At 44.8% G+C, this 25,807-nt stretch overlaps 1 protein-coding gene across 2 annotated transcripts; it reads left to right on the forward strand.

Annotated features, from left to right (window-relative positions):
• The first annotated feature begins 322 nt into the window (after positions 1-322).
• Positions 323-24,713, forward strand: parga (poly (ADP-ribose) glycohydrolase a). 2 transcript variants are annotated; one of them, XM_084709996.1, is made up of 19 exons: positions 323-778; positions 1,070-1,104; positions 1,329-1,994; positions 2,075-2,207; positions 3,144-3,266; positions 3,396-3,473; positions 3,856-3,930; positions 9,696-9,788; positions 10,957-11,111; positions 14,062-14,141; positions 14,274-14,334; positions 14,710-14,785; positions 14,928-15,041; positions 16,610-16,757; positions 20,087-20,165; positions 20,289-20,397; positions 21,176-21,281; positions 22,668-22,796; positions 23,447-24,713. In XM_084709996.1, exons 2-19 carry the CDS (start codon positions 1,091-1,093, stop codon positions 23,602-23,604), a joined length of 2,397 nt encoding a protein of 798 aa, XP_084566122.1. In that variant the 5' UTR covers positions 323-778; positions 1,070-1,090; the 3' UTR covers positions 23,605-24,713. The 2 variants fall into 2 exon arrangements, with proteins under 2 accessions (XP_084566122.1, XP_084566123.1); XM_084709997.1 differs by lacking the exon at positions 14,928-15,041.
• The last annotated feature ends 1,094 nt before the right edge of the window (positions 24,714-25,807 follow it).

Consider the following 25,807-nt stretch of genomic DNA (forward strand, 5'->3'; position numbering starts at 1 on the left):
TTTTTACCAATAAAAGCCTTTAAAACTTATGAAATGCTTATTATAGTTTTTCAGTATACCATAGAAAAAAAGAAAAAAATGCTACAAATACTGAATCAGAAAACTGACACTACTCTTGGCACCACAACTGAAAAACAGAATCATAAATAGAAATGAAACTGAAGCGTATTTAAAGACTGACTTGCTGGTCTTTTGTACGACAATAAACTCCTTTTTGACACCGTTGCTAGGATACTCATCATGAAGCCCGCCCCTTTGTGGAAATTCGGTTCTTGATTGGTTTAATGTTCCCCTGCCGTCAAGTAATCTCTGTAGCAACGAATGGAAAGTGAAACAATACAGAGATGCCATTAGAGTTTGTTTTGATAAGGCTCAACTAAACTGGTACTAATATGAAAATGAAAGACGTAGCTATGTGGTTTTAATGAGTTTTTGTTACGTGAACAGAACCAACGGCCTGCAAGTCTGATAACAAAAACGTTTGCAATATCTGATTCAAATGAGCCAATATTGTGTAGTTAGCTATTAGTACTAGCACTAGCTGCTGGTGTAAATCAAAGCAGTGCTAGCTATATTGTTACCAATTTTTAGCTAGCTAGCAAGTTGAGGACAGCATTACTGTAACAGAAGAGAAACATTGTTTGGAAGTCAGTTCATAATTATATCCAATCGGACGGTATATCTACTCCTATCCTCACGAGTCTGGTTGTGGACTTCAGAAGGGTGTCCGTCCAAGTCAAGTGGGAGAAATACAGCACAGAAGCTGTCTCAAACTAAGGTCCGTTGGTTAATAAAAAGAACAAAATTGTTTTAGGCTTAAAGTTGAAGTTGCAATCGAAGCTCGATATTATATTCAGAAATAATCAGTAGCCAACTATGAAAACACATGTTACGAGCTCACTAACGAGCTAGCTGGTGAATGTTAGTCTAGTGCTGTACTGAAACAATGTTGCATTATACGTTGGAGTACTTATTTTAGAATAACAAACTGTGATTTTAGAATAAAAAACAGTAAGAATATACATCAGACTATGCTCATGTTTTTTTGTTGTTGTTTTTTTTTTACCAGTTTTTACAGGTGGAGAAAATCATGGAGGCCAATAGGTAGGTTTTAATTTAGCCAAATAATTATTATAATGTCAATGCATGTCTGTGCGAAAACCACAGGGTAGGCTACAGTTTCTCAAGCATTTATCTTGTTAGACATAAATGAGCAAGGAACCTTTTGTGTTGAGACAGAGAATAGCTATGCTAGTTGGAAAGTGTGAACACATGTAAATTAAGCCTGATTTATCTAATGTGTCATTTATTTTCTATCTGGTCTGCAGCATTGCAAGTTCTGAAGTTAAGCCTGGAGGCACTGAGAATGATGTTCCAAAATCAAACCTTTCAGGTGGAAAGAAAGACCTCTTTGACAAACCAAAGCTTCATAGTGACAAAGATTGTGAAACATGTGTGAACGTACAAGATGACAGTGCAGCAGATAATTCTGAGGTGCAATGTGGATATTTTCATGAATTACCTGTGCCTGACTGTGGTGCCAGTGGAAATATCACTACTCAGTCACACTGTTCTAATGGACAGAAAGCTAAGAGGCCCAACTCTCCCGAATCTGCCCTAGTCAAATTAACCACTGTGGCCCCCCAGTCCTCTAATCCCAAGCCCTCCCTCAGCCTTTCCCTCAACCATGATGAGGCTTCAATTACCTCCCATGATGAAGAGATGATGAGTCCCGACAAAACCACAGAGAAATCTTTCCAGTCTATTGACTCCGGAGAAGGAAACCCAACCCTCAACCTTTTGGCGGAATTCACTGTCCCCACCACATTCTCAACAACAGATCCCCAGGATTCTAAAACACTTGCACAAAATGAGGATGTTCCCATGGAAACCGAAGATGCAGAAAAGCCAGAGTCTAGTAGTATATCTACGGTTACTTTGGAGCAACCTGTCAATCAGGATTCTGGTGAAATCCAGACAGCCGCCTCAGCGAGGTAAGTGACTGTACATAGTTAGTCAATCACTAATCAATGTGTGTGTATCTAGCATGTACTTATGCTATTGCTCTTTGCAGTGTGTTGGATTTAAGTGCGGACATGGACAGGAAATGGCTGGGAACACCCATTGAAGACCTCAACAGGATGCCCCAGTGCGCCCCTCCCCTGCCACACCTGAAGGCGGCTCACAATCACACTGTCATGATCAGAGTGAGTCCAGTTGCCTGTCAATTTGCTTTTGAGTGTGTGTGAAGAGGTGGTGTGCAGGTGGAATTCGGACAGAGAAAATGTTTTTGTGATGCAGATAGTGGATGGCAATTTTTGTTGCTGTTGTAATGGTCATCCATAATATAAGTCATAGCAGTTCTTCCTTCATGGTTTTATGTTATGTTCAGAAACGCAGAGATACCTCTTTTAGAGTGTTGTTGGATGATACAAAAATCAAGAGACAGCGTGAGAAAAAGAGGGAGCCAGAGAGGGAAGGAGGGAGGTAGAGAACATTTGTGAAATAGAGACCAAGCGGGGTGTGCGGGGCTTGGAGAGGCCGACATTCAAGTTCTCCTCCAGCCCCTCGGGGCTCCATGTCAGGAGAACTCCTATCAGACTAGAGCCTGTCCTGCCTGGCTGGCTGTCCCAGAGGACCCCCAGTGGAGGCTGATCCTGCGCACCCCGTCCCTCTGACTGCCACGTCTCTTTCTGTCTCCCAGTTGTTCATTTCCGCCCAAGCAGTCCCCTGAAAAAGATGAATGTGGGATGGGTTTGACATCACATCGCTAATTAACACAGTTATGTGTGAATATTAGTGTTGGTAGACATAAACCACCACCATATAGGATTGTAATCAGGGACTTTTGGATGACAGGCAGTATGTAATTGGCTGCTTGCTGCAATGTGCTATGGTTACTAGACAGGGGGCTGTCATTTGCTGTTCTTTCTTCAGTAATGAGATAAACAGTACACTGTCAAAAATCAAGTCATACAGTTAAAACATTCCAAAATGCGACACTTTGTTCTAAAAAATATTCTCTTGCATTTAATAACGATTCGTGAAGTGTCCCCCAAGGGAAGGGCCTCTAGTATTTTGTGCAAAAGCAGCCAGGACATGCACAGACCTGACCAGGTGTCTCTGCTGTCCCTTCTCCACAGACCGATCTCCTCAGGGAGGGGGAAGTGCCTGTCCCCTACCCCACCAAGTTCAAGGACGCCTGGGACGAGATGTCCGTGAAGATGCCCTGCTCCGAGAAGAACCTCTTCCCTGTGGGCAGTGAGGTACACTTAGCCGTCAGAAGCTACACTCGCCAAACCTGACAGCAGAGGCACTAATGAGAGCCCTCCCTAATCCCCCTGTTATGGTGTACATGATCGGGCATTTGCAGACTGTAACGGTTGTCTTTGCAGGACGGAGGAGTCCAGAGTCGCTGGGAGCTGATAAAGGCTGCCTTGGACGGGGAGTTCAAAAGCTCTCTGGATGTTAGGGTGAGAAACAATAAGGGTATTTCCTTGGTCATGGCTTTTGCTTTCAAGGAAACCAAAAGTTATACCAGGAATTGTCAGAAGGTGGCAGACTTTTAAACGGTCATTGCTTAGAATCTCGATGACAGCAAAGCTAATGAGGCAATATATCCGTATTCGTTTTTTCAATTCAATTTCAATTTCCGAAATATAGTAACAATATGCTGGCATATTACAGTATAGTTTGCATAACTGTGTCAGTAAATATGGTTAATGCCTAAGTAACAGATAAGTAATGTGCTGGCATATTACAGTATAGTTTGCATAACTGTGTCAGTAAATATGGTTGATGCCTAAGTAACAGAGAAGTAATGTGCTGTGCTGTTTGTTGTTCCTCCTCTTGTAGGATGCAATACTGAGATACAACACAGCCCATGCAAAGAAATGGGACTTCACAGCTTTGAATCTTCTATGCACTGAGGTAAGATGCTCAAACATGAACCCATACAGTACCTGCCATCTCTTGCGACAGCCATTGAGAACAGAGTTCAGTTTTAGGATTTTGAAGCATAGTTTGTGTTTTCAAAAGCATCTCTAGTGACGTGGCTTGCAGCTTTCAGATGACTCCAGAGACAGTATTTATCGGGCACTCCAACAGCCAGATGGGTCATTACCATTTGATAGTGTGGTCTGTGAAAATCAAATCATAATCTCTCACAAATTAAAGACCTACAATTCCCTAAAGGTATTATCATCGGTAATTTAGTTTGATGTCTGAATTGTATTTTCTCTGTATGATTTAGCATATCTCCCTTGGCATGGATGTACTCAGCATAATATTCAGTGATTTCTTCAAAAATTCCTTTATGTCTTGGATTGGGTTCAATTTTAATGTTTAGATGATGAGATCAGCAATGCAACAGACACAAACAGTTTACTACTCATGAACAGAAAGCAAAACCAAGAGTTTTCATTCGCTGATGTGCCATATCTTTTTTTGTCGTTGTCGTCATTGTGGCTCCATCATCATTCCAATTAACAAACGTATATAAACAGGAAATAGAGCAGTGTTCCTGATAAAGCTGCAGCCAACAGTGTGTGTCACCTTGGTGACAGCGTCGGTCCCTGAGCACCCGAGCTCCGCTACTCTGTAACTGACTGCCTTTAGAAGTTTCCCCTAATGAGCTGGCTAACGCTAACACATAAATAAATAAAAACGCCCCCCCCCCCCACACACACATTACTGAGAAGGAGAGAAGCGCACACATCCGGTTGTTTTGGCGGTATGCTCACTGGTGTGCATCTGCCCCTTCTGGTGCCAAGGGGGCCTGGGAGGAACCTCTTGTGTAGCGTGGCGTCCAATTAGGAGGGACTGGCACGGTGCATGGCGTCAGCAGCTGCCGCAGACGAGCCGAGGGGACACACCGTCTTGCATCTTCCCTCTTTTTTTTTCGTCTCGTCTGTTTGCCTCTGTCTGGATGTCTCTCTCTCTCTCTCTTGGAAACTTGGGTGTTATCACAACCTTTTTTTTTTTTTTTTTTTGCGGTAATTACAGCAAGGGGGAGTTCAACAGCAGGTTGCAGACATTAAGAGCTCGAGGATTCTCTAATGGAACTTCGTAGGACGTGGTTAATGTTGATTAAGGTTCCCCACAAACATATAGTCTACCCCAGTCTTCTGTCTTTATTCATTTTAATTGTACAAGGATGGGTATAGCTCAGTGATAGAGCATTTGACTACTGATTTAGAGGTCGCAGTTTCAAATCCTCTCTTGTGTGTTGCTTTAGATAAAAGCGTGAACCCATATAATTACAGGCAAAAGTCTTGTCTTTTGCTTTTGTACCCCCCCCTTCTAAAATAATTTCTCTGAGTAAGAGAGAGAGAACTCAGCAGATCAATAGCCCTCTGAGCCGTTTTACAGCTCAATCCAATTTAATTAAAAAGGGCCGTTAAATCGATAAAGATGCTAAGTAAGGACATCAGAGATGTGGCCAGCCCTCTTCTCCAGCCCCAGCAAGCTCTGTTGCGTCAGCGACTCCCTACTGTCCACTTAGAGACTTGACCGATGAGCATTCAGGCCATCTTTCTTCCTCCTTCACCACTCTGCCATTCCATCAGGAAAGACTGAAGCTGAAAAAGGGCCGAGAGGTCATCCAAAAAAGCGTCAATTGTGCACATATTATTTATTTATTATTTATCATTTATAATATTTGCCGGTTTGTGGAGTGTGTGTGTTTTTTTTCAGATGCATTCATACAACTGACACCATAGTCTTTTATTTATAGTCCTGGTCTATCTTTAACTTAATTTGACAGGAATGAGAGAAAAAATATTCTTTTGACATTTCTTACCATTATCAAATAGTATCCTCTGAATATATTCACACTGTAGTCAAGAGTTGACTCATTTTCATAAATGCCAACCTGCTGTCCTTTTCTGCATGCACTTAATTAAATTTAGACGTGTGCTTGTGGCAGTGCTTGGGTAATTGTCCAATGGTGAATAGCCTCTAGGCCAGTGATTGACAGCCTAGGTGTAATAGCTGTATAAAAAAAGGACATACAAATTAGGGCTTGTCTGTAAAGTGTCTTAGCGGTCCTCCAATGAAATGAAAGTGTCAGCGCTATAGTTTCTGATGAATGTCGAAAGAGTGAGAAGCATAGCAGAGTGCTATATTTTGTGTTGGAAGAGGTATTGCAGTTGAGTCAATTGCTTTGGGTGCATTTGAAACAGTCTTCACATCGTCTAAACTGTAAGTGCAATTGTCAAAATTGTTTTATGGGACATTACAACTCTATGGCATGTCTGCAAAATAGATAACTCACCTAAAACAATTAATTTGTGCTTCAAGACCTTGTCAATAAATTGGCCAGTGGCACCAAAATGACAAGTTCAAAAAGAATCATTGTGAGTCGTTCTGGTCAAAATGTTTAGATGTTTTTTCATGTCACATTTTTCACGTCATTCCATCCTGCAAATGTTTTTTTAAGTACAAATTTCAGTTTTGTTCACCTTTTTTGTTGACATTGACTGCTTACTGTACTATACAATAATGTACGGTTTGGTTTCTCTAAATGCTATTGTGTATCACACTGCCCTTTTTTAGATACCGATTTCGACAGTAGGCAAATGTCTACTGGGAAAAGTTACAGTTATACTGAACAATACTATAACACACATAAAAAGGATATGCATTTGTCAGTCAATTTATTTGAGTAAAAATAAAAAATTCACAATTCGTTTTTTACGTATTTCTTACATATTTATTACATGTAAAGTCATACAGTGAACAGGAAATTTGCCACAAAATGATATACTTGCAAAAAATATACAACTGCAACAATGAAAAAACGTGGTAGTTAACAAAATTAAAGAAATACCTCCTCACTGTACGTAACACTATTCCATTACATTTCATAGATATTTATAAAATATACGGTATATGGATATCTGACAGATTTTCTCAATTGAATGTATCATTTTAATGAAAGAATGTTTACTAGAAGTTGTGAAAAGTATAACAATTTTACTGACAATCAACCATCAGTTTTTAACAGTAAGTCTTGTGTGTAGTTGTGCAAATTGTAGACAATAGTACTGACTGTTTTGTACGCGTGCCAAAACATGTGCAGTTTCCATGAATGAATAGGAAATTCAAATCTGGTGTGAATAAGAAACTACTTGTTTAAAGATTTAAACTTATTGTTCAAAAAAGTAATTATGCTCATTAAAGAATTGAGTCAAAGCAATTGAGAAAAACACACAGTAGCCTATCTGGAATACTGTATATCCCAAAGTGGTAGGCAAACTCCAAATTGATACAAATCTGTCAATTTAATAGATCTTAAATCAGTACCTCACAAATGTTATGTTCTGGTAATGAAAAGGGGCTCTGTTTAACTAAGACCTGGGTAGAAGAAGATCAGACCGTGGTGTGGACATAACGTAATACAGCCATAGATCTAAAATATCTTCTCATGTCCTGCTTCTCACAATCCTATTTGTGATGATGTATGGAACCTAAGATATCATATGTTTGTGTGTGTGTGTGTGTGCGTTGTCCAGTTGTGGGTGTGTGCTGTGAAGGGAGGGCTTTTTGATTTAGACCGGGCTACCTCATCTCTTCCTCCCCCCCATCCAGCCGCATCTCCCACTCCCATCTATTACCCCCACAGGAGCGTTTTATGATGTCTGCCAGCTCATTACTTCTGACAGCGTTTAGTCAGGCCTGCTCTGCAGCCTTATAAATGCCCCCCTGGCCAAATTACCCGCCAAAGACTTCCTGTTCGGAATCGAGCACTCCTTCCTCTCCCAGTACGATTGGTCATTTGCATGTGTTCCAGAAGGCCCATTTAATCAGAGGAACTCACTGGCTAACCTTGATGGAATAAGGCCTTCTGATTGATGACGCTGACATTTGGAGCCAATACACTCATAAGTGATTGGGTAGTAAATTCTGTTGGCTATGATGAAATAACTTCGTGTTTATTTTAGAGGAAGCCACAGACGGATGCTGAGCTAAGCTGTAGGCTGCAGTATGGATGTCCCACCCCCCACGCCCGTTTGGTGCACGTTTTAAGTCGTGACTGCATTTCTTCTCCCGTTGGTTGCTGAATTTAGAAGGATCTTTGGTCTGCACATACAATTGTCAAGCGTATTGATATCAAACCTTTGGGAGTTTCCATCCTGTGAAAAACAATAAGTTCTCCTCACCTTTACTGACACGAAGAGCTTTCATTTGTAGGTTATGAGAGATCTTAGTTTTGTCTTTGATATTGGTCCATTGGACATGCTTCTTGTATCTACACTCACAGCACTGTATTGCTTCTTTCTTCGCCTCCTCCTTCTCAGGTCTCCATTTTAGACCCACAAACTAATAGAAATGTACGGGTAAATGCATTGTTTTCCATTGAAGACTCCTGTCTAAAAGGATCTGAATTGTGTAGTTTTTTTTGCAAAGATCAAGTGAATGTGGGATGGCAAAAGCCCGTAAATGCAAACTGAATGGCCTCCCCCTACCTCAGTCTTTGCCAGAGATCCAATCAGTCACAGTGACACCTGGCTTTGAGTAATAGTCTCCCTGACATGCAGTCAGCTCAGCAGAAGTGTCCCATTTAACATTTATCGGAGGCGTGTGTGTGTGTGTGTGTCGTCGTGTGTAAAAGAAAGAGTCATTGTATGTTACCTGTGTTGATGTTAGATTATCAGATGAAATTGAGAATAATGGGAATGCACAGGCATGAGGGCACATTGCATTCTAACTGCAGCTTGACAACCTATTTATCTTGTATTCTCTTCTCTCCTTTTCCCATTCGCCTCTACTTTCCCCCTGACCATTCCCTCTTGTTCTCCACTCATCGCTTTCTTTCTTGCATCTCTTACCTCCTCCTCCCCTCTCCTTCTCCTGCTCCCCTCATATCCACCTCCACGTCTTCACTCCCCTCGCCCTCTCCTGCCACCCTCACCTCTGCTGCTCCATTCACCTCCTGCTCCCCTCACCTCCTGCTCCCCTCACCTCCTGCTCCCCTCACCTCCTGCTCACCTCACCTCCTGCTCACCTCCTGCTCCCGTCACCTCCTCCTTCCCTCACCTCCTGCTCACCTCCTGCTCCCCTCACCTCCTGCTCCCCTCACCTCCTGCTCACCTCCTGCTCCCGTCACCTCCTCCTTCCCTCACCTCCTGCTCACCTCCTGCTCCCCTCACATCCTGCTCCCCTCACCTCCTGCTCCCCTCACCTCCTGCTCCCCTCACCTCCTGCTCCCCTCACCTCCTGCTCCCCTCACCTCCTGCTCCCCTCACCTCCTGCTCACCTCACCTCCTGCTCACCTCCTGCTCCCGTCACCTCCTCCTTCCCTCACCTCCTGCTCACCTCCTGCTCCCCTCACCTCCTGCTCCCCTCACCTCCTGCTCACCTCCTGCTCCCGTCACCTCCTCCTTCCCTCACCTCCTGCTCACCTCCTGCTCCCCTCACCTCCTGCTCCCCTCACCTCCTGCTCCCCTCACCTCCTGCTCCCCTCACCTCCTGCTCCCCTCACCTCCTGCTCCCCTCACCTCCTGCTCCCCTCACCTCCTGCTCCCCTCACCTCCTCCTTCCCTCACCTCCTGCTCACCTCCTGCTCCCCTCACCTCCTGCTCACCTCACCTCCTGCTTACCTCCTGCTCCCCTCACCTCCTCCTTTCCTCACCTCCTACTCCCCTCACCTCCTGCTCCCCTCACCTCCTCCTTCCCCGCCTTCCTTCTTCTAGAGTCTGGAGAGCTGCGAGGCGCAGCAGCTGTTTGAAACCATTCTCACAAAGATGGTCAATCTGGCGCTCAGTGCCCCTCGCCTCTGCACAATGGTGAGTACTTTATATGTAGATGTGTCTATGTGCATGTGTCTGTGTGTGTGTGTGTGTGTGCGCGCGCTCAACATACAGAAGTGTCTAAGCACAAATGAACTCATTCAAATAGGACAGTAACATAGGATTCCTATGTTATCAGCAGGGGTGGGGGGTGGCACTCTGTCCACATCACCAAGTGTGGATGTAAGGTCACATTACATGACCTCTGCCACCCCCCTGTCATCCATATTCCTCCTGCAGAGCTGCGTTAGAGCTACAGGCCTGCCAGAAGTGATCAATGGGAGCACCAGCTCATCTGTCTTGGGTCTATTAGGATACATGACCAGTTTAGCAGATGAACGAAAGGGAATATCCCTGCCCCAAAATGGCCGCCTCCTGACACTCTGGTTTCTGGAGTCAGGATAGACCCCAACTACTTTTCTTCTCGAGTCAGCATCACACTACACGTCCCTCACGTTGATTCATGTTGGTCAACAATCTGTGTTGGAGCCATTTCCATGATCTACTGTACGTTGTTATTCCTGTCTTTGGCTCTTGTCTTTCATTCAATTGCGTACACCAACGCCTGGATTAGATTTGATGAATCAATTTAATGAGTCTATTCCTTGTCATTTTCCACGTACTTAAATGTAAACTATTTGTCATATGAGACAGAGCAACTAACTCAGGAGTTATGGTCCAAAACCAAAAATTCAAATCAATCTTTATTTGGTTCTCTCTAGTTTGGAGTGTCATTATTACATTCAACCTGCACTGTTAATGTTAGTTATACTGAAGGCTTCCTGGCTGTCCTAGTGTAATGCAGGGTTATGGCTATAGGCTAGGCTACACTATGTTTACTTATGTGTTATTAGCGCTGGTATTGATTAGTCATCTCAGCGGCCTTCGGAGGCTCTTTAGCAGTAATCAGTGGGGATGGATGGGCTGTGTGGGTCAGACTAGCTCAACCACAGGGAGAGCAGAGAACAGGGCCTTAATCACAACCACCCATTTAGCTAATGGAACTCTGCCTACCCCCTTGCTAAATTGCTAAACCAATTATCTTCTTCGTTTCTCCCCCCCCCCACCTCGGTCCCTTCTGTCATCTCTCATTCCTTTCTTCCATCCCATCTTCCCTGATCCCGAGCACACCTCCTCTCTCACTGTACCTTTTTTTCTCTCTCAGCCCATTCCTCTGTTGAAGATGAGGATGAACCACTCCCTGACTCTGTCTCAGGACCAGATCGCCTGTTTGCTGGCCAATGCCTTCTTCTGCACATTCCCCCGGAGGAACTCACGCAAATCTGAGTACGGCAACTACCCCGAGATCAACTTCTACAGGTAACACAGCGTTAGAGGAATTCCGTCAATACTCTGAATTCACACAAGTACAGCACAGCTCAATCAGAGTGACTTGAATGCACTGCCAGCACCCCCCCCCCCCCCATCCCCTAAACTTCAACCCAGCCAAAAGAATAGATTGGATCCCAATGCTCAGAAGCGACTAAACACCTTTCCATAAGGGGGCACTAGTGTCCTGAAAATCAGATTTTGCCGTAAGAGTCACGTTCTCTTATAACGGGAAAAACAACTGCCAATTGAGCTGATTGAGGGGAAAAAGGTTTATTAAATTGTACAAAACACAACGTAGTAAAAATGGTTGCGTTGAATGGTTTTATGGGTGGTGGTGATCAAGTTGAACTCATTTCCTGCCAAGGCTGTTGTTAGGCCGGCCCGTACTTTGCTGTACTGTTCTGTTCTATGTTGTTCAGTACTGTGCTGTACTAGGCTGTGTGTGGCACTGTCAGTGTAGTATTGTGTCAGTGAGCAGTGGTATGTTCTCGGAATCAGTAGTCTGTTACAACAAGAGAAGTAAAACCTGCAAATTCTAATGGAAACAAATGAGTGTTTTGATAGACTGGCTCTTTTAAAGAGCATAGCTATCCATCTACTCTGTCCATCTTCAGCAGTCAGTTTCCCTAAAACAGGGCAGAAAATAGTTTAGGCTACGCAGTAAACAATATATACTTTTTTGATGTTTTCATGCATCTAAATCGGGAGTTACCAGATCAAATCTTTTTTTCCTTCAACTAGATGCGTCTTTTTTTCCCTTGGACTAAAATTCCTGTATCGTTGTTTTAGGATGGTGTGTTAGTAACATTTTCCCAATTACTTTTTCTCAGACGCCTTGGTTGCAGTGCTGTTCAGCCGACACGCAATTACATTGGGTTCGAAAATTTGGACCAAATCCGTTTCAAAAAATTCCTACGGCGATGATAATGTCTTGTAAATGAATTTACATGCATGGTTAACAGGGTTATGTTGTAATATGTTAGCAGCTCTTGGCACTAACGAAGACCACACCCTGTTACATGCACAATGGACATAGACCAGTTTCAACCCCCAATATGATTTAGCTAAATTGAATTAAGACTCGCTGGATCTCATTAGTGGATCCATGGTATATTTATGTTGGGTAGTTATCTAGCTTTCACATTTATCTCACCAACAGATGTAATCTCCAACCCTATTTTTACACTCCATTCATGGAACAGGGTTTGCCTGAAAGACAGCAAAATGTCTGTTACACATAATTAACTACAGTGAGTAATTAAAGGATGTCGACATGCATGGTACGTGTAATTTACGTGACTGCTCATGTATCTTCAACAAGAAATGACACATTGACATATAGTTCTTTGAAGGGCAAACATCGTCCTGTGAATCGTGCTCCTCTGACGTAGATAATATCCCTCCTTATTTGAATCTTAACCCCACTTTGCCAATCTTTGGTCTCAATCCATCTGTCTGCCGAGGCAAAGATATATATCCATCTCCCTCCGCCATCAGTAGAAGCCACGTCGGGGTGGGCAGACTGTAATAACATTAGCATGGACTCAAATGAGAGGCTGGTCTGAAGCCAGGCCGGGCAGCAAGAGGCTCGATCTGTCCGCACCATCAGCATGTCTCCCTGAAGCCAGTCACGACCTGGACATGAGAGAAGGAGAGGGAGAGGAAAAAAAGATGGTTTGAATCTTTCTGGGATGGTGAGAAAGGAGGGGCTGGGGCTGATACAGGAGCTTGGATCGTTATTGGCCCCACCCTGCTCCCCTAATTGAGTGAACGTCCGTCACTTTGCTTATCGGCTACAGTAGCGTTCTGTCTAGGCCAGCCAGAGCAGGGCAATCTGCTGATTGCTGTTTTGGCAAGGCTGTCAGGATCTGTCCTCTACGGAGTGATGGATTGAAGGATGAGGGACAGAGCAGTTTTCCTCCTTCAGATGAGAACATGGCGCGGAGAGACAGACTCACAATCAGTACGGCCAAATGAAGACAACATCGTCAAAATATATATTAAAAGACCATAACTTCATGATCTCATCAAGTCAAATGATCAGAACACCGTATCTAGCTTGATGCACATTAGTTCAAGAGACCTGGAGGTACCAAGCACCTAAACAGGAGCAGTGGAGTGGACCAGTCTCCAGTGGTTATGTATTAGCCAAGTTATATATTGCAGCATTATTATTTCCCTCTCTGTGATTTGTGTCCACGCTTGGGCGCATGCCCATGGCCCACTAGCTTTTCTCCCGTGTCAGAGACAGGTTGCCTTCCGGGGTACATTACTCCAAATTGGTCTCGCTGGCTAACGGGAGAGAGGTGGAGTGAGTGAGGGAGGGGAGGGAATGAGTGGGGAAAAAAAGCCATGCCGACATTCAAGGATCGACTTAAATAAATGAATTTTCTCTTTTTTCCCTGAAGGGCTTTTAGTGCATCAGCGTCCCCTTTGTCATTTTATTTCTTCCATGGTCCCCCCGCCCCCCCTTTTAATTTTTTTTCTTGGTTGAAGACCGCAGGAGGGAGGATGCATGCCGGGCTGTGATTAGACAGGAGGCTGCCCTTTATGGGACTGGCTATAGCTGTTCTCCTAAGGCTTACTATCTCCTCTCTTCCTTTCTCTCTATATATCTTTTTTTTTCTTCCTACCTCTCCCTCACCCAACCTCTCTTACTGCATCTCTTACTGTCTTTGTGGGACAGGGGCCCGGGGCTATGCCATTGTTGAGCGAAATAGAGGGGAGGTGGAAAAATCCTCTTAGATTGAAAGCCTCCTACACTGACATGTCAAGTTGTGTAGTCTTGATGGTTAAGCTTGCCCCCCCACCCCTAAACAAGCACTGGTTCTAGCTAGTGCCTATTCATTTTGAACTGTATGACCTCAATGCATTTCATTCCGAGAGAATCTTTTAGATCCCATGCAGAGTTAAAAATTCTTCACTGATTTGTTTTCAGATTATTTGAAGGTTCTTCTCCGAAGAAGATTGAGAAGCTGAAGACTCTACTCTGCTACTTCAGAAGAGTCACAGAGCACAGTAAGCATTTGAGGGCAAAGGTTAATGTATATACGCTCTTTGGAAACAACGTTTAATGCTACATGATGAATCTTTATCATCTCTGTACAGAACCTTAAAAATGTTCATATGTGTGTTTTCTCGTCTCCATAGAACCCACAGGTCTTGTGACGTTCACAAGGCAGAGCCTGAGCACTCCACCAAACTGGGAAAGGTAGAACACTGAGTCCTCTATTAGAAGAGATAGAACATTCCGTACAGTGCAGTCCATTTTCTACCTGGAGCTTTCCAAGGAAGACACTTTGTTGTTTTCAAAATTGGGATTTGTTTTGAGAACACTGCTTCTAAAATTACATTGTGAAGTCAATGGAGTGGTTTGAGTCTTCATACAGGAGCTTTGGTTCTGTGTCAATGCTCAAACATCCACAACCAGAGGTTTGACACATCAACAGTTTCTAATAATCATTAATAATGAATGAATAAATCATAAATGAATTCATGGCTAATTAAGGGATCTGCTTGATGACAGTGTTAATGAACACCTAAGGGATTACTGAGATGGATCTAAAACCTCATATGTTTGCTCCAGCTCCCAGACACAGCTGAGGAGGCTTCACATTACCTGTGAGGGGACCATTGAGGACGACGGATATGGAATGCTACAGGTAGGGACAACAGTGGAGTCTTGCTGCATGTAAAGTCTGCTGCTCCATCTCACAGTAGGATGTCATGTTTGCTGTCCGCTATGGTTATTCTCTCCTCGTTCTGCTCCTCAGTATGTATGTTTTTCCACCTTATTCAAGTTAGGAACGTCCTCAAATCTCCCTCACCCTCAGCCTTCAGCGAGCCTTCAGTCTCCCCGTTTCGCCAAGACCCAGACTCTCTTCAGAGGGGTTCTGTGTGACCCGTGTGCCTCTCGCTGTCAGTTGAGCTTTCACCCAGCCTTTTGTCATGCTTTGCTTTCAACACTCAAATTTATATTAGCATGTTTGTTTGTATATTTTCCTGTTCCTTGACTGTTCAACCAACCCCCCCCCCCCCCTCTTCTGCCTGCATTCCCTCTGAGTGTGTCTGTGTGGAGTGTGGGTTCCCCTCAAGCTGACAGCTGATGTGTACACATGAGTGGCTCAGAGGGGTGGAGGGTAGACGGGAGGACTCTTGAGGGGAGGGGAAGGGATGGAGGAGGAGGTGGGTGGGGTCCTAGGGGCCTGGGGTGCAGCAAGGAGATTGACGGCTACCTCAACCCGGGCAGGCTAGGCTGGGGTCCTGGAGTTCGATAGCAGTGGTGTGGGGCTGTCATTCTGTCACAGTGTTGAGTGAGAGGTGAGGTGGGGGGTCTGGAGATCGAGCTGAAGAGGGGGCAGAGGGAGGGTCAAAAGCAAACACACAAACACATATACACACACACCCACTCACTGATGAGAGGAGATAGATAAACGGACAGACTTCACCCCACTGCCCAATATCTGCCAACCCCCTCCCAGCCCCCGTCCACCTGCCGGCTGTGGGCCAGTGAACATCAGCCGAAGCCCTGACAGGCTGCCTAAACAGAAGCAGCCCTTTGACTGAATTGGATGGCCCAGTCTCATTCAAGCCCTTCAAACAACAACGCTGCGTCAGTTTTGCTAACTCAATTTGATTATCACTTGAAATACTTGGAAACATTTGTTTATTTCCCATCTTAGTGTGCTTTGCTTTGTGTGCTGGACTGAAGCTTAGCGCTTCTTCCTAAATGTGTATTTGTGACAACAACATCAAGCTGATATGATTATGGCCCAAGCCAAGCAGGAAACAATCCTTGCGTCCTGAGACAGTTTGTCTGTGTTAGATGACCACCGTGGGCGGCAGATAATAAAGCCATGTGCTAATGAACGAAAGAAGCTATCCTAGCTAGCCGATAGAAGTTAGCCTAGCTTTTTCTGATAGGAGTTAGCGTCGCTAGCCGAGATAAGATAGCCTAGCTTGCTGACAGGAGTTAATCTAGTTAGCCGATAGGAGTTAGCATAGCTTGCCAATAAGAGCCTGGGTAGCTGATAGAAATTGGCCTATAGGTGATAGCTGCAACAGACACAAGCAATCCTCAGATAGTCTGACACTGCTCTGTAAGTCTGAGTCTATACAGTTGGGCTCTGACCAACCAGTGAGACTTGAGAGAGCATGAGGAAAAGCTTGGCCAAATACCAATAACTACAAATATTGGGAAGATTTGACAGAAAGCTTTGGCTTTGGTCAGTATTTGAGTGTTTTACTGTCCGTGTAACTCCAGAACCCATAGTAGCATATTGAACTGACAGCTGGCTGAGAGATCAGCCAGTGTGTGTTACCATAACCACAAACAGTTTTTATGGTGTTAGCTGTCATACGCACCAGACCCTTGATTGGTATACTTCAATAGACCTGAACTTCCCTGGTGAGGCTCTTGTCTTGACGCAAGCAGATGGGAGCCGTTCCACTGTGTCTGAGTGTGTATCCTTTGGGTGTTGTTGCAGGTGGACTTTGCCAACAGGATGGTGGGCGGAGGAGTGACGGGGCTGGGGCTGGTGCAGGAGGAGATTCGCTTTCTCATCAACCCGGAGCTCATTGTCTCCCGCCTCTTCACAGAGGCTTTGGACCACAACGAGTGCCTCATCATCACCGGTGAGAACGTCTGTTTGACATGGACACGCGGAAACACGCGCGCACATAAATACATCTGGGAAGAACCTCATCAATGCGGGTTAAATGGAGTTTCTAGGTGAGCGCATGCGTAGGGCCCAAACACAGCATGTGCTGTAGTAAGTCATGCAGTCGTGGACTGTTCGCTGTTCACCGTGGCGTGTCATTTAGCAAGGCTACGGCAATATCTCCATCTCTCTCCCTCGCTCGTTTCCCTCTTTTTCTATAACTCGCTCTCTACCTCCCCCCTGTCTTTGAGTCATATCGTCTCCTCCTCGCCCTCTGTCTCCCTGTCCTACCCTCATCTGAAGGATTGATGTTAGTCTCTCATATGTGTGTCTGAATACACAGACGGGCTAGTGCAACACCTGCTCTTCTGTCCATAGACTCACTCTCAATCACTCAACACACACACGCGCTCTCTCTCACACACACACTCGGCACCACGTAGTGCCACATCTGCCCACACTGTCCCTTACATTTAGCATCTATGAAATGACAGACAACGTCGTCCACAGTTTTCACTAGTTTCTCGAGCTATGCGTTTCTGTGCTAAGTCTTAGTTGGCTGCATTTATTCATTTTAAACGCATAGTTCAGACATTTATAACACACATGACACAAATTCTTTTGGGGATATGCATCCGATTCCCATGACATTTCTAAGCAGAATGAAGTCAGTTCGGCCTGAAGTGAGTTTCCCTCACATGGTCAGTTGTCATTTTCCATCAGTAGTCCAAAGTCATTTCATCCTGACTGACCAGGCCCATACACTCATTCGACGCCATCCGGCCTCCCTGTCCCTCCACCCCCCTCTCTGTATTTCTCTCCATCCTCCCTCTTCCCCCTCCACCCATCCTCTCTGAAGGTAAATCCATGACATTGAATCACTTGGGACTGTCCTGATATACTTCATCTCTCCCCGACAGAAGTGCCACATTTTTCACCTTCCGACTCATTGTGCTTGAGTCAACCTGTTCATAAGACAGCCCCATCCCCGCTCCTATTGCCCTCCCTTCCCCTCCCCCACTGCCTCCCATCCTTGCTTCTCCTTCTCCTCCCCCGCTTTCCTCTCTCATACCTCCCTAGCCAATCACTGCTCTGTCTGACTGTTTAGCCAGAAGAGTGGAGTCCTTCCTCCTTGTAACTTTCATCCTCCTTGGTTATTCCATTTGACATGTCTCTTCGAGCCACGTCTTTAGTAAAAAAAACCTGTCCTAAAGGTATGACATCATTGTTATATTGCTGCTGATGTCATAAGATGCTTTCGGCTCTGACTGTAAATCCACAATTTGGACGTGGTGGAAAACCTTCCAACTGACCGGTGGGGCACTGAGAGACTAAAATAAAAATCTGTTGCTCCGATCGGTCTGCAGTTGATTGATTCTGTCGCTGCGGAGACCACGCCGAGCGGAGGAGATGAATTGCACATGGGAAGGAGAGGTTGGAACGGAGGGTGCGGTATGGTCTGGTAGCCACCGACACAGACCCCCTCCTCCTGATCCATGGCCCAGTGGGACTGGGGGGCGAGGTGGGAGGGTTGGAGAGTGGGGGTGGAAGAAGCCTCAGAAATAGAACGTACCCTTCCTGTCTCCATGGGTCCCTTCAGAGTCACCTTCAGCTTCGAGAGGCGATCCCCCTTCTCCCCCCCCCCCCCCCATCCCTCCCTCCATCCTTTTCCCCTCCCACGCGCCTCCCCTCCCCTCCCCACCACTTAACTTTATTACATTTGGACAGAGAAGAATTTATAAAGGGCATGGCTTTGCTAATGGAATGGGCCAGTCATAGCTTGGATTTATGAAAACACGACACAATATTCAAGGCACGCTTGCTGTATCCACTATTACTCACACACACACACGCAGAGACACACACACACCGCCTGTAACATCTCTTTCTGCCTACCTAATCACATTGTGTTCCTTATAAAGGTGCTCTGACGTGGGGTTCCTGCTGCATCGTACTGACCGGCCAGAGCACTAATGGTGGTTTTAGGGGAGAGGTAGAGGGTATGCACTCATGGGATTAGTGTGTACATGTGTGTGTGTGTGTGTGTGTGTGTGTGTGTGTGTGTGTTTCTGTGTGAGAGAAAGAGAAAGCATGCATCTGGATGCCATCATGCGTCAGGCAAGGTAAATCAGATTAAGGTAAAGGAGGAAGAGAAGGAAAGCTCTGTTGATGGACAACCAGATACTGGTCGTCTTCCTGTTAGGGCTGGGCCCAGCATTAGGAGGCGGTGTTTGTGTAAAAAGCACTCTGGTGCATTGGATGACTGGAACTCAGCCATCATAGCCATGGCCCCTGCATACTTGCCCATCCACTTAAATAGTTCTTATGCTGTGTCTAATATTAGTGTATCTGCCGGCAACAGTGAAGGGTTATTAGCTAAAGTCCTTTTTTAGCTTGTCTGCTAAAAACTCATTTCACTTACTGCCACACTGGTGACCGTGGAGTCGGAACCTCCACGCTGGAACCAGGAAGAGTTGACACGGCAAAAGCGATGTGTTCTAACAGTCTTGACTTTTTGGTGAGTATCTCACCAGAGAGGGAGGGTTCATAGGAAGTGCTTTGAAGCTCCACAGCTGGAGCTCCAGGTCTCCCATGTCTCCAGCTGGGCAGGTGGCCCACTTATCCTAGCAGCTCCAGGGTCCCCTGCTAGTCTCCCGCACCTGCCCCCTGTGCTCTTGGGGTTTGGGGAGTGCAAAGGTAGCATGTAACACAATATGAAGGGCCCTAATGAGGACTGTAATTATGAAGGTTTGATTAGGCGGCTATACCAGACACTAATCATGCAAGGCCCCCGACGTGGAGGCCCCTCTTCCCTTGTCCATTTCAAGTTGGTTGCTCAGGGAACCGGAATATATTTTAGGAGCTTGATTTGTTGGGAATTTTCTTCTGATGAATTGCTTCCTGTGGAGAGAATCAGAAATGTTTTGGCAGCTTTTTGTATTTTGTTTGATTTAGCAAAGCAGTATGGGGCTTGTCAGTTTATGCCAGAAATGGAAGGTTATGAATAAGAATTGTAATGTATTATGCTCTCCTTAGCAGCTTTCTCTTACAGGGTCCTGCCTATTAGAGCTGAAAGCTTTTCATTTCACGTCTGTAAGCTAATTGGCTCTTAATCAGTGACCTTTATTTTTGTCAATCTGATACTAACTGATACCCTACTCACAGGGAAGGGAGAGAGGGGAAGTATGGAGAGAGAGAAGAGAAAGATGGATAAAGAAACATAATGTCATTTGAGAACGCATTTAAGACCCCTCTGGATTGTCTTGTCTGTACATGGATGGTTTTCCTGGTCTTGCTCTGCAGGTACAGAGCAGTATAGTAAATATTCTGGCTACGCCGAAAGCTACCATTGGAAGGAAAGCCACAAGGACGAGACTCCCAGGTAGCTATATGTCATCCATAACTGAATTTGTTCAAATACATATTTCAGTGATTGTGCTCTTTGATCCAATCCAATTGAATAGGAGACCAATCGTCAAAATAACTCCCCCCTCTTCTCTACCAGAGATGATTGGCAGAGGAGATGTACTGAGATTGTGGCATTGGACGCCCTGAAGTACAGACACTTCCTGGAACAGTTTCATCCTGAGAAGATGACCAGGGAACTCAACAAGGTGAGAGGCTTGATTGAGAGGCCCGACTCAGCCCCGACACACACAATTAAACCAGACCCTCATCACCCACCACTACCATAGCTGGGTTCCTGTCTGTGTTTCACTGTTAAGTCCTGTCCGCCAGTCTACAGTGAGGGGAAAAAAAATATGTGAAATAGGTGAAAGATTTCATAACAGACAATGAGCATCCAGGATCAATTGAGACGTTGGCTGTTGTCCTGTTCATTAAGCACAGGCTCACACAGCAGTGGCCCAGCACAGATTGACAGGGCTGTGACCGATGTCACCCCCGCCAAATCACCGCTGTCACTGTGTTGCTATTGTGGCAACAGGGGGCCATTCGCCAATGAGTTCATTTTAAAGGCGAGCATTGCAAGAAATGCTGACTGAATCCGATACAGGGGGCTTAATACAATTGAAATACGAAATGTCATAGCCACGTTGTACTGAAGGGGTGTTTGTTTGGTTGTTATACTAGACGTGGCCTCTGCTGTAGTCTTAAAGGACTGAGATGACTTGGACTGTGTCAAACTGAAGACCTTAAGATCAATAGCACCTTTTTCGTCAACCCCTGAGCTATGGAACCCATAGCTAAACAACACAGAATAATAAAGCCTTCCCTTAATATGTTACATGTTTATTTTTATCTTGAATGGAAGACCTACTCGTTATAGAGAATAAAGCCCGACCTGAAATAACGTTTGTTCCTCCTCACCAACTCCACTGTCTTGTGTGTGCGTGTGTGTGTGTGTGTGTCGTGTGCCTCTCCCTCTCTCAGGCGTACTGTGGGTTTTTCCGGCCCAACAGCAACAGTCAGCACCTCTCTGCCGTCGCCACGGGCAACTGGGGATGCGGGGTGTTCGGTGGAGACACCAAGCTCAAAGGTACACACACACACCTGTGGGACTGTTGCTCAACGGAGCGCACAGCACAGGCTGGTGTACACCCTACATACACCATGTCGAAACAGGGACAGGTTGAAGGACATGAACTCATCACATGAGATCCCTTTCGGCGACGGTTCAGCCCGCCACGCCCCCTCCCATTTATAGACACAGACATCGAGGCCAGTCTGCCCCTCACTGTCTCTCTCTCCGTCTCTCTCTCTCTGTTTCTCTCTCTGTCTCTCTCTCTGTCTCTCTCTCTGTCTCTCTCTCTCTGTCTCTCTCTTTCTCCCCCCCCTCTCACAAACTCTCCCGCTCCCTCTGATTGGTCTCTTCCCCCGTAAACCTCACACTCACTTACTTAAGGCAGGCCCATCCCTCCGCCCTTTATGTATTGATTGGTTGACACACATTTATGGTTTTTCATTAAAAATGGGATTGATTACTTTGGCCTGCTTCATAAATCCAGGCAGGGGAAGGTTTGAATAGACCCCCCCCCCCCCCCCCCCCCCAAAAATATACAAATAAAATGACACTTGGTTTTGTGACCTGTCCGTCCATATAAGGGATAGTGGCATAGTGAAGTGCACTGTACTATACTTACCGCAATCCATGTCTCTATTAAATGTGTTCCATCTACTTTGTACTAAAGATACTTGGATATGGACGAGTTTGTGTGTTGCTAAAAACCTGAAAGTGTCTAGATGCCTGCGTCACTCTGAGCCTGTACAGTTTGTCTTGGAACCATGGCTTGTTATTTCCTCTCCATAAACCTATAAATAGACACGTTGGACTTGATGATAAAACCCTTGAGGATGGATTTTAGCTCAGAGGGCTCCTCATATTAGCATTTAAATTACCATTTGTCTTCTTTCCTTGAGAGCAATAACAGAACAGAATGCTGTAAGATCGCAAATCAACATGAAGTTCAGCTGTTACATCTCATTCTTTGTGGATGTTTATAGTCGTTAGCAGTTAGAGCGATGTAAACATTGAACTTTGTTAATGGGGCTTTTCTCCCCTCCATCCATTGTTCATTAAACTGCCGTCAATACCCATTGCGTTAAATATTTAACGTTGGCAAGCCTCATTTGCTGTGGCTGAGATGGAGTAGAGGTAAAGGGCTAAAGCTACCTATGGATTGTTTACTGCTCTGATACAAATTGGCCGTGTCGCTCATGCTACTTTGCTCGAGATGAACGTCCCGTTCGCCCGTGCCTCTGTAATTCCATCTCCGCGCGTCGGCCACGAGTTAGGCTTCTCCTCAGGGGTAGAGAAGGATGAGTCAAAGTTAGTGTGCGCGCGCGTCTCTCTCTCTCTCTCTCTCCCTCTCGATAAATGTATCGTTCTCTCCATCCATTTCTCCCTCCCCTCTCTGCCGCTCAGCTCTGCTCCAGTTGATGGCTGCCGCGGAAGCGGGCCGAGACGTGGCCTACTTCACCTTCGGAGACGCTCAGCTCATGAGGGACGTGCACGCCATGCACAGCTTCCTCACAAAACGAACCGTCAACGTTGGTAAGGCGCACGCACGCACGCACTCCCGCACGCACACAGAGAAGTTGCCCCCCCGCCGGCGAGCGTAGCACACTTGTCTCTCGAGGGCTGCCTAGTTTACCCACGGTGTCCTTCGCCCCCTGCATCCAAGGGCTACTTCCCATAAATTATAAAAAAAAACGTAACAATCTCTGTGTTAAGTTGTTCCACCTTGTAGACCTTCTCAGTTCCTCAGTCCATTCATCAGGGGCCTGGCCACAGAGTGGATTACTGCCCCAAGTGACCCCCCCCCCCCCCCCCAGCCCTCCCCACCCCTTTCATTTTTCAAGGGTTGACATTTATTGAAGCCTCTCAAAGAAATTCTCCCCCATCCATCTATTTCCTAAAGTGGAGCTACGGAGAAAAGCTTCAGTGTGTTTGTGTGTGTGCTTGCGCCCATGCGTTTTTGATTTATGAATGAATGTGAACACAATTTAGTTTCTCTATCATTTTCCTCCGGCCCTCTGTTTAACCATCTCTCTCTCTCTTTCATCCCTCTCTCTGTCTGTCTATCTGTCTTTCCATCTCTGGACCTTTTGTCCATCCCACCCTTTCTCTCACCCTTCTTTCCTCCTCTTCAATCCCACGCACTGTCTCTCTCTGCTTTCTCCTCTATGCTCTCTCCTTCCCAGGGAGACTGTTTGGCCTGTTGAACCAGTACTCCAGTGAAGTGTGTAAAAACTGCTGCACGTCTCGCGTGGACGTAAGCCTGTACGGTTTCATCTACAATAAGCTCACCCGCGCCAACACCGCAAGGGATCCTGGGACGTCCGGCATCCCCTCGGACTAATGCAGAAGATGGGGGGAAAAAAAACCGTAATCTACCCCAATCCTCCTTTCCCCACCCCCTATCTGCACCTATTAGAGATTTCAGGTTTGTAGACAGCATTGCACCCTCTCCAACTCTCTCTCACCCTTTAGGTTTGCAACCACACTTGAACGAGCAGCACTACACAATTTGCCTTGTTTCCACCAGTGACCTCCCAGTGAGTTACCAGACACATTAGAACTCAAAGGAGAACATTAGCAATAGTTAATTTACCCCCAGTCACTGTTAAGCCTTTTCCCATTGCTTAATGGCGATGCGGAGAGTTGTTTTAAGATTATAAGGTGGTTGAAATCCAAACGTGGCCAAATATACTTGCATGGTTGTGGAGGCCGGACACGGCATGACACATTTTCCTTGGTTGTGTTGAGTTTTCTTGTCTTGAACAATTGTCTCTACAACTACTACACCAAGGCAAATGTGAGATTCCTTTATGTAGAGAGATGTGATGTCATACAGGAGTCTGTGCATGGAAGTAATATGGATTCCTCAAAATACGCTTTATGCTGCTGTTTTCGATTTATTTGGTGTTTTCACATATTCCATTGCTCAGGGCAGATTTTCCCAAAAAGCTTTGTATCAATTATAGTTATTTTGGGGGGAAACTGACCCAAGATTGGTTATTAGGTTTACAGTTCAATTTGTATTATCAACTAGAAATACATCATATTTACTGATTCTGTAATTTTATTATGGGGGAGAACAAATACAAAAATATAGTTTGGTTTGTTTGTTAAAAGTTTTATTGAGTCTGCTGCATGAACATGCTGATTAATAATGGTTGATTTTCTAATCTCAAAAGTGACTGGGGAAAACAAACTGCCAATATTAATAATAGATCAACATAGTTGGTTATGGACTGATATTATTTTGACATAATTTGTTGTTTATTAAAAATGTTCTTAATTTGGACTATACTATATGATTTACTATGGGGTGCTTCGTCACAATTAATGAGGATGGAGCTAAGAAGAAGAAGAGCCAAAATGCTGTAATTATCATGTGTCGTTTTTTAGGCTGTACTCTGTTATCATTATGATTTCTTAATAAAAATTATATCCTATTATGATGAATGTTTTCATGTTTTATTACTTGTAGTTTGAATTTGTAGGTTTATGCCAATTCCAAGATACATTATGAGCAGTTATGTTACAATAAGTAAAATCATAATATGAATCAAATTACAACGCAAATTATATTCATCCAAAAGATAGTTTGCATAATTGTTCTGATGTAAGTGGCTGAATATTGGAGGTAACACTGACTGAACTACAACACTTGCTTGCAAAACTTAGTTCTATTATTCATATGTTAGTTAAACATTTAGATATGATTACCAGCTCTGGCATCAGAAGAGGTTATTTCATCGTTCTGTATGATAGATAGTGGCACTCCCATTTGGGGCATCTGGAATATTTGACCAAATAATGTATTTCTAAACAAATCAGACTCGTTTTGTGCTGTCCAATTGTATATGGTGTGTCTTGAGTGGGGTAAGCTTATTATTTATTTGTCACAAGTCATGTTCAGTCAATGAGCAAGAGATTATACTTATTATACTGCTCATACAATAAACATCCTGTTGCTGCTAGCATTCACTGCTAAAATGAGCTCTATTATGTGCAGTCACTGGTATTGCCATGACCTTTCCCGTTTGAAACTCTAATTGTATGCGTGTATGTTGTACAATATAAATTGTGACGTTTTTTATATCTCAAATACATGAATAGGGTTTGTGTGGCTAATATAATGTTACTGTAGGTTCCACCATGATAAAAGTGACAAAATGGTTGTAACATTAAACACTTGGTTTTGTGCCGTAGCAGAGTAATTATGCCAAAAGTAGAGTCATTTCCCATGAAACCTGTATGTTGGGTTTAGCCAGAGGCACTGGGCCCTTTTCAGATCCACACTATTAATAAAACGCCACAAACCCACCCGTATTCATTCCATCTTTGTCAGCCAACAAATCTCTACAACAAAATGTCATTTCCATTCATAATTGCCTGACCTCAGCTACCGTGGGTCACAATGAGAACTGCTGCCGACTCTGACGGGCATCAAGTTCAGGTGTAAATGTGAATCTAATGTTTCTCTATAATCGGAAAACATCCTCATGTTTTTTTCATTTCTCGTATTGCTACGGTATACAATACAAGGAGCTGGC

This window comes from Hypomesus nipponensis, chromosome 11, assembly GCF_054491055.1.
Source record: "Hypomesus nipponensis isolate SF chromosome 11, ASM5449105v1, whole genome shotgun sequence".
NCBI classification, from domain to species: Eukaryota; Metazoa; Chordata; class Actinopteri; order Osmeriformes; family Osmeridae; genus Hypomesus; species Hypomesus nipponensis.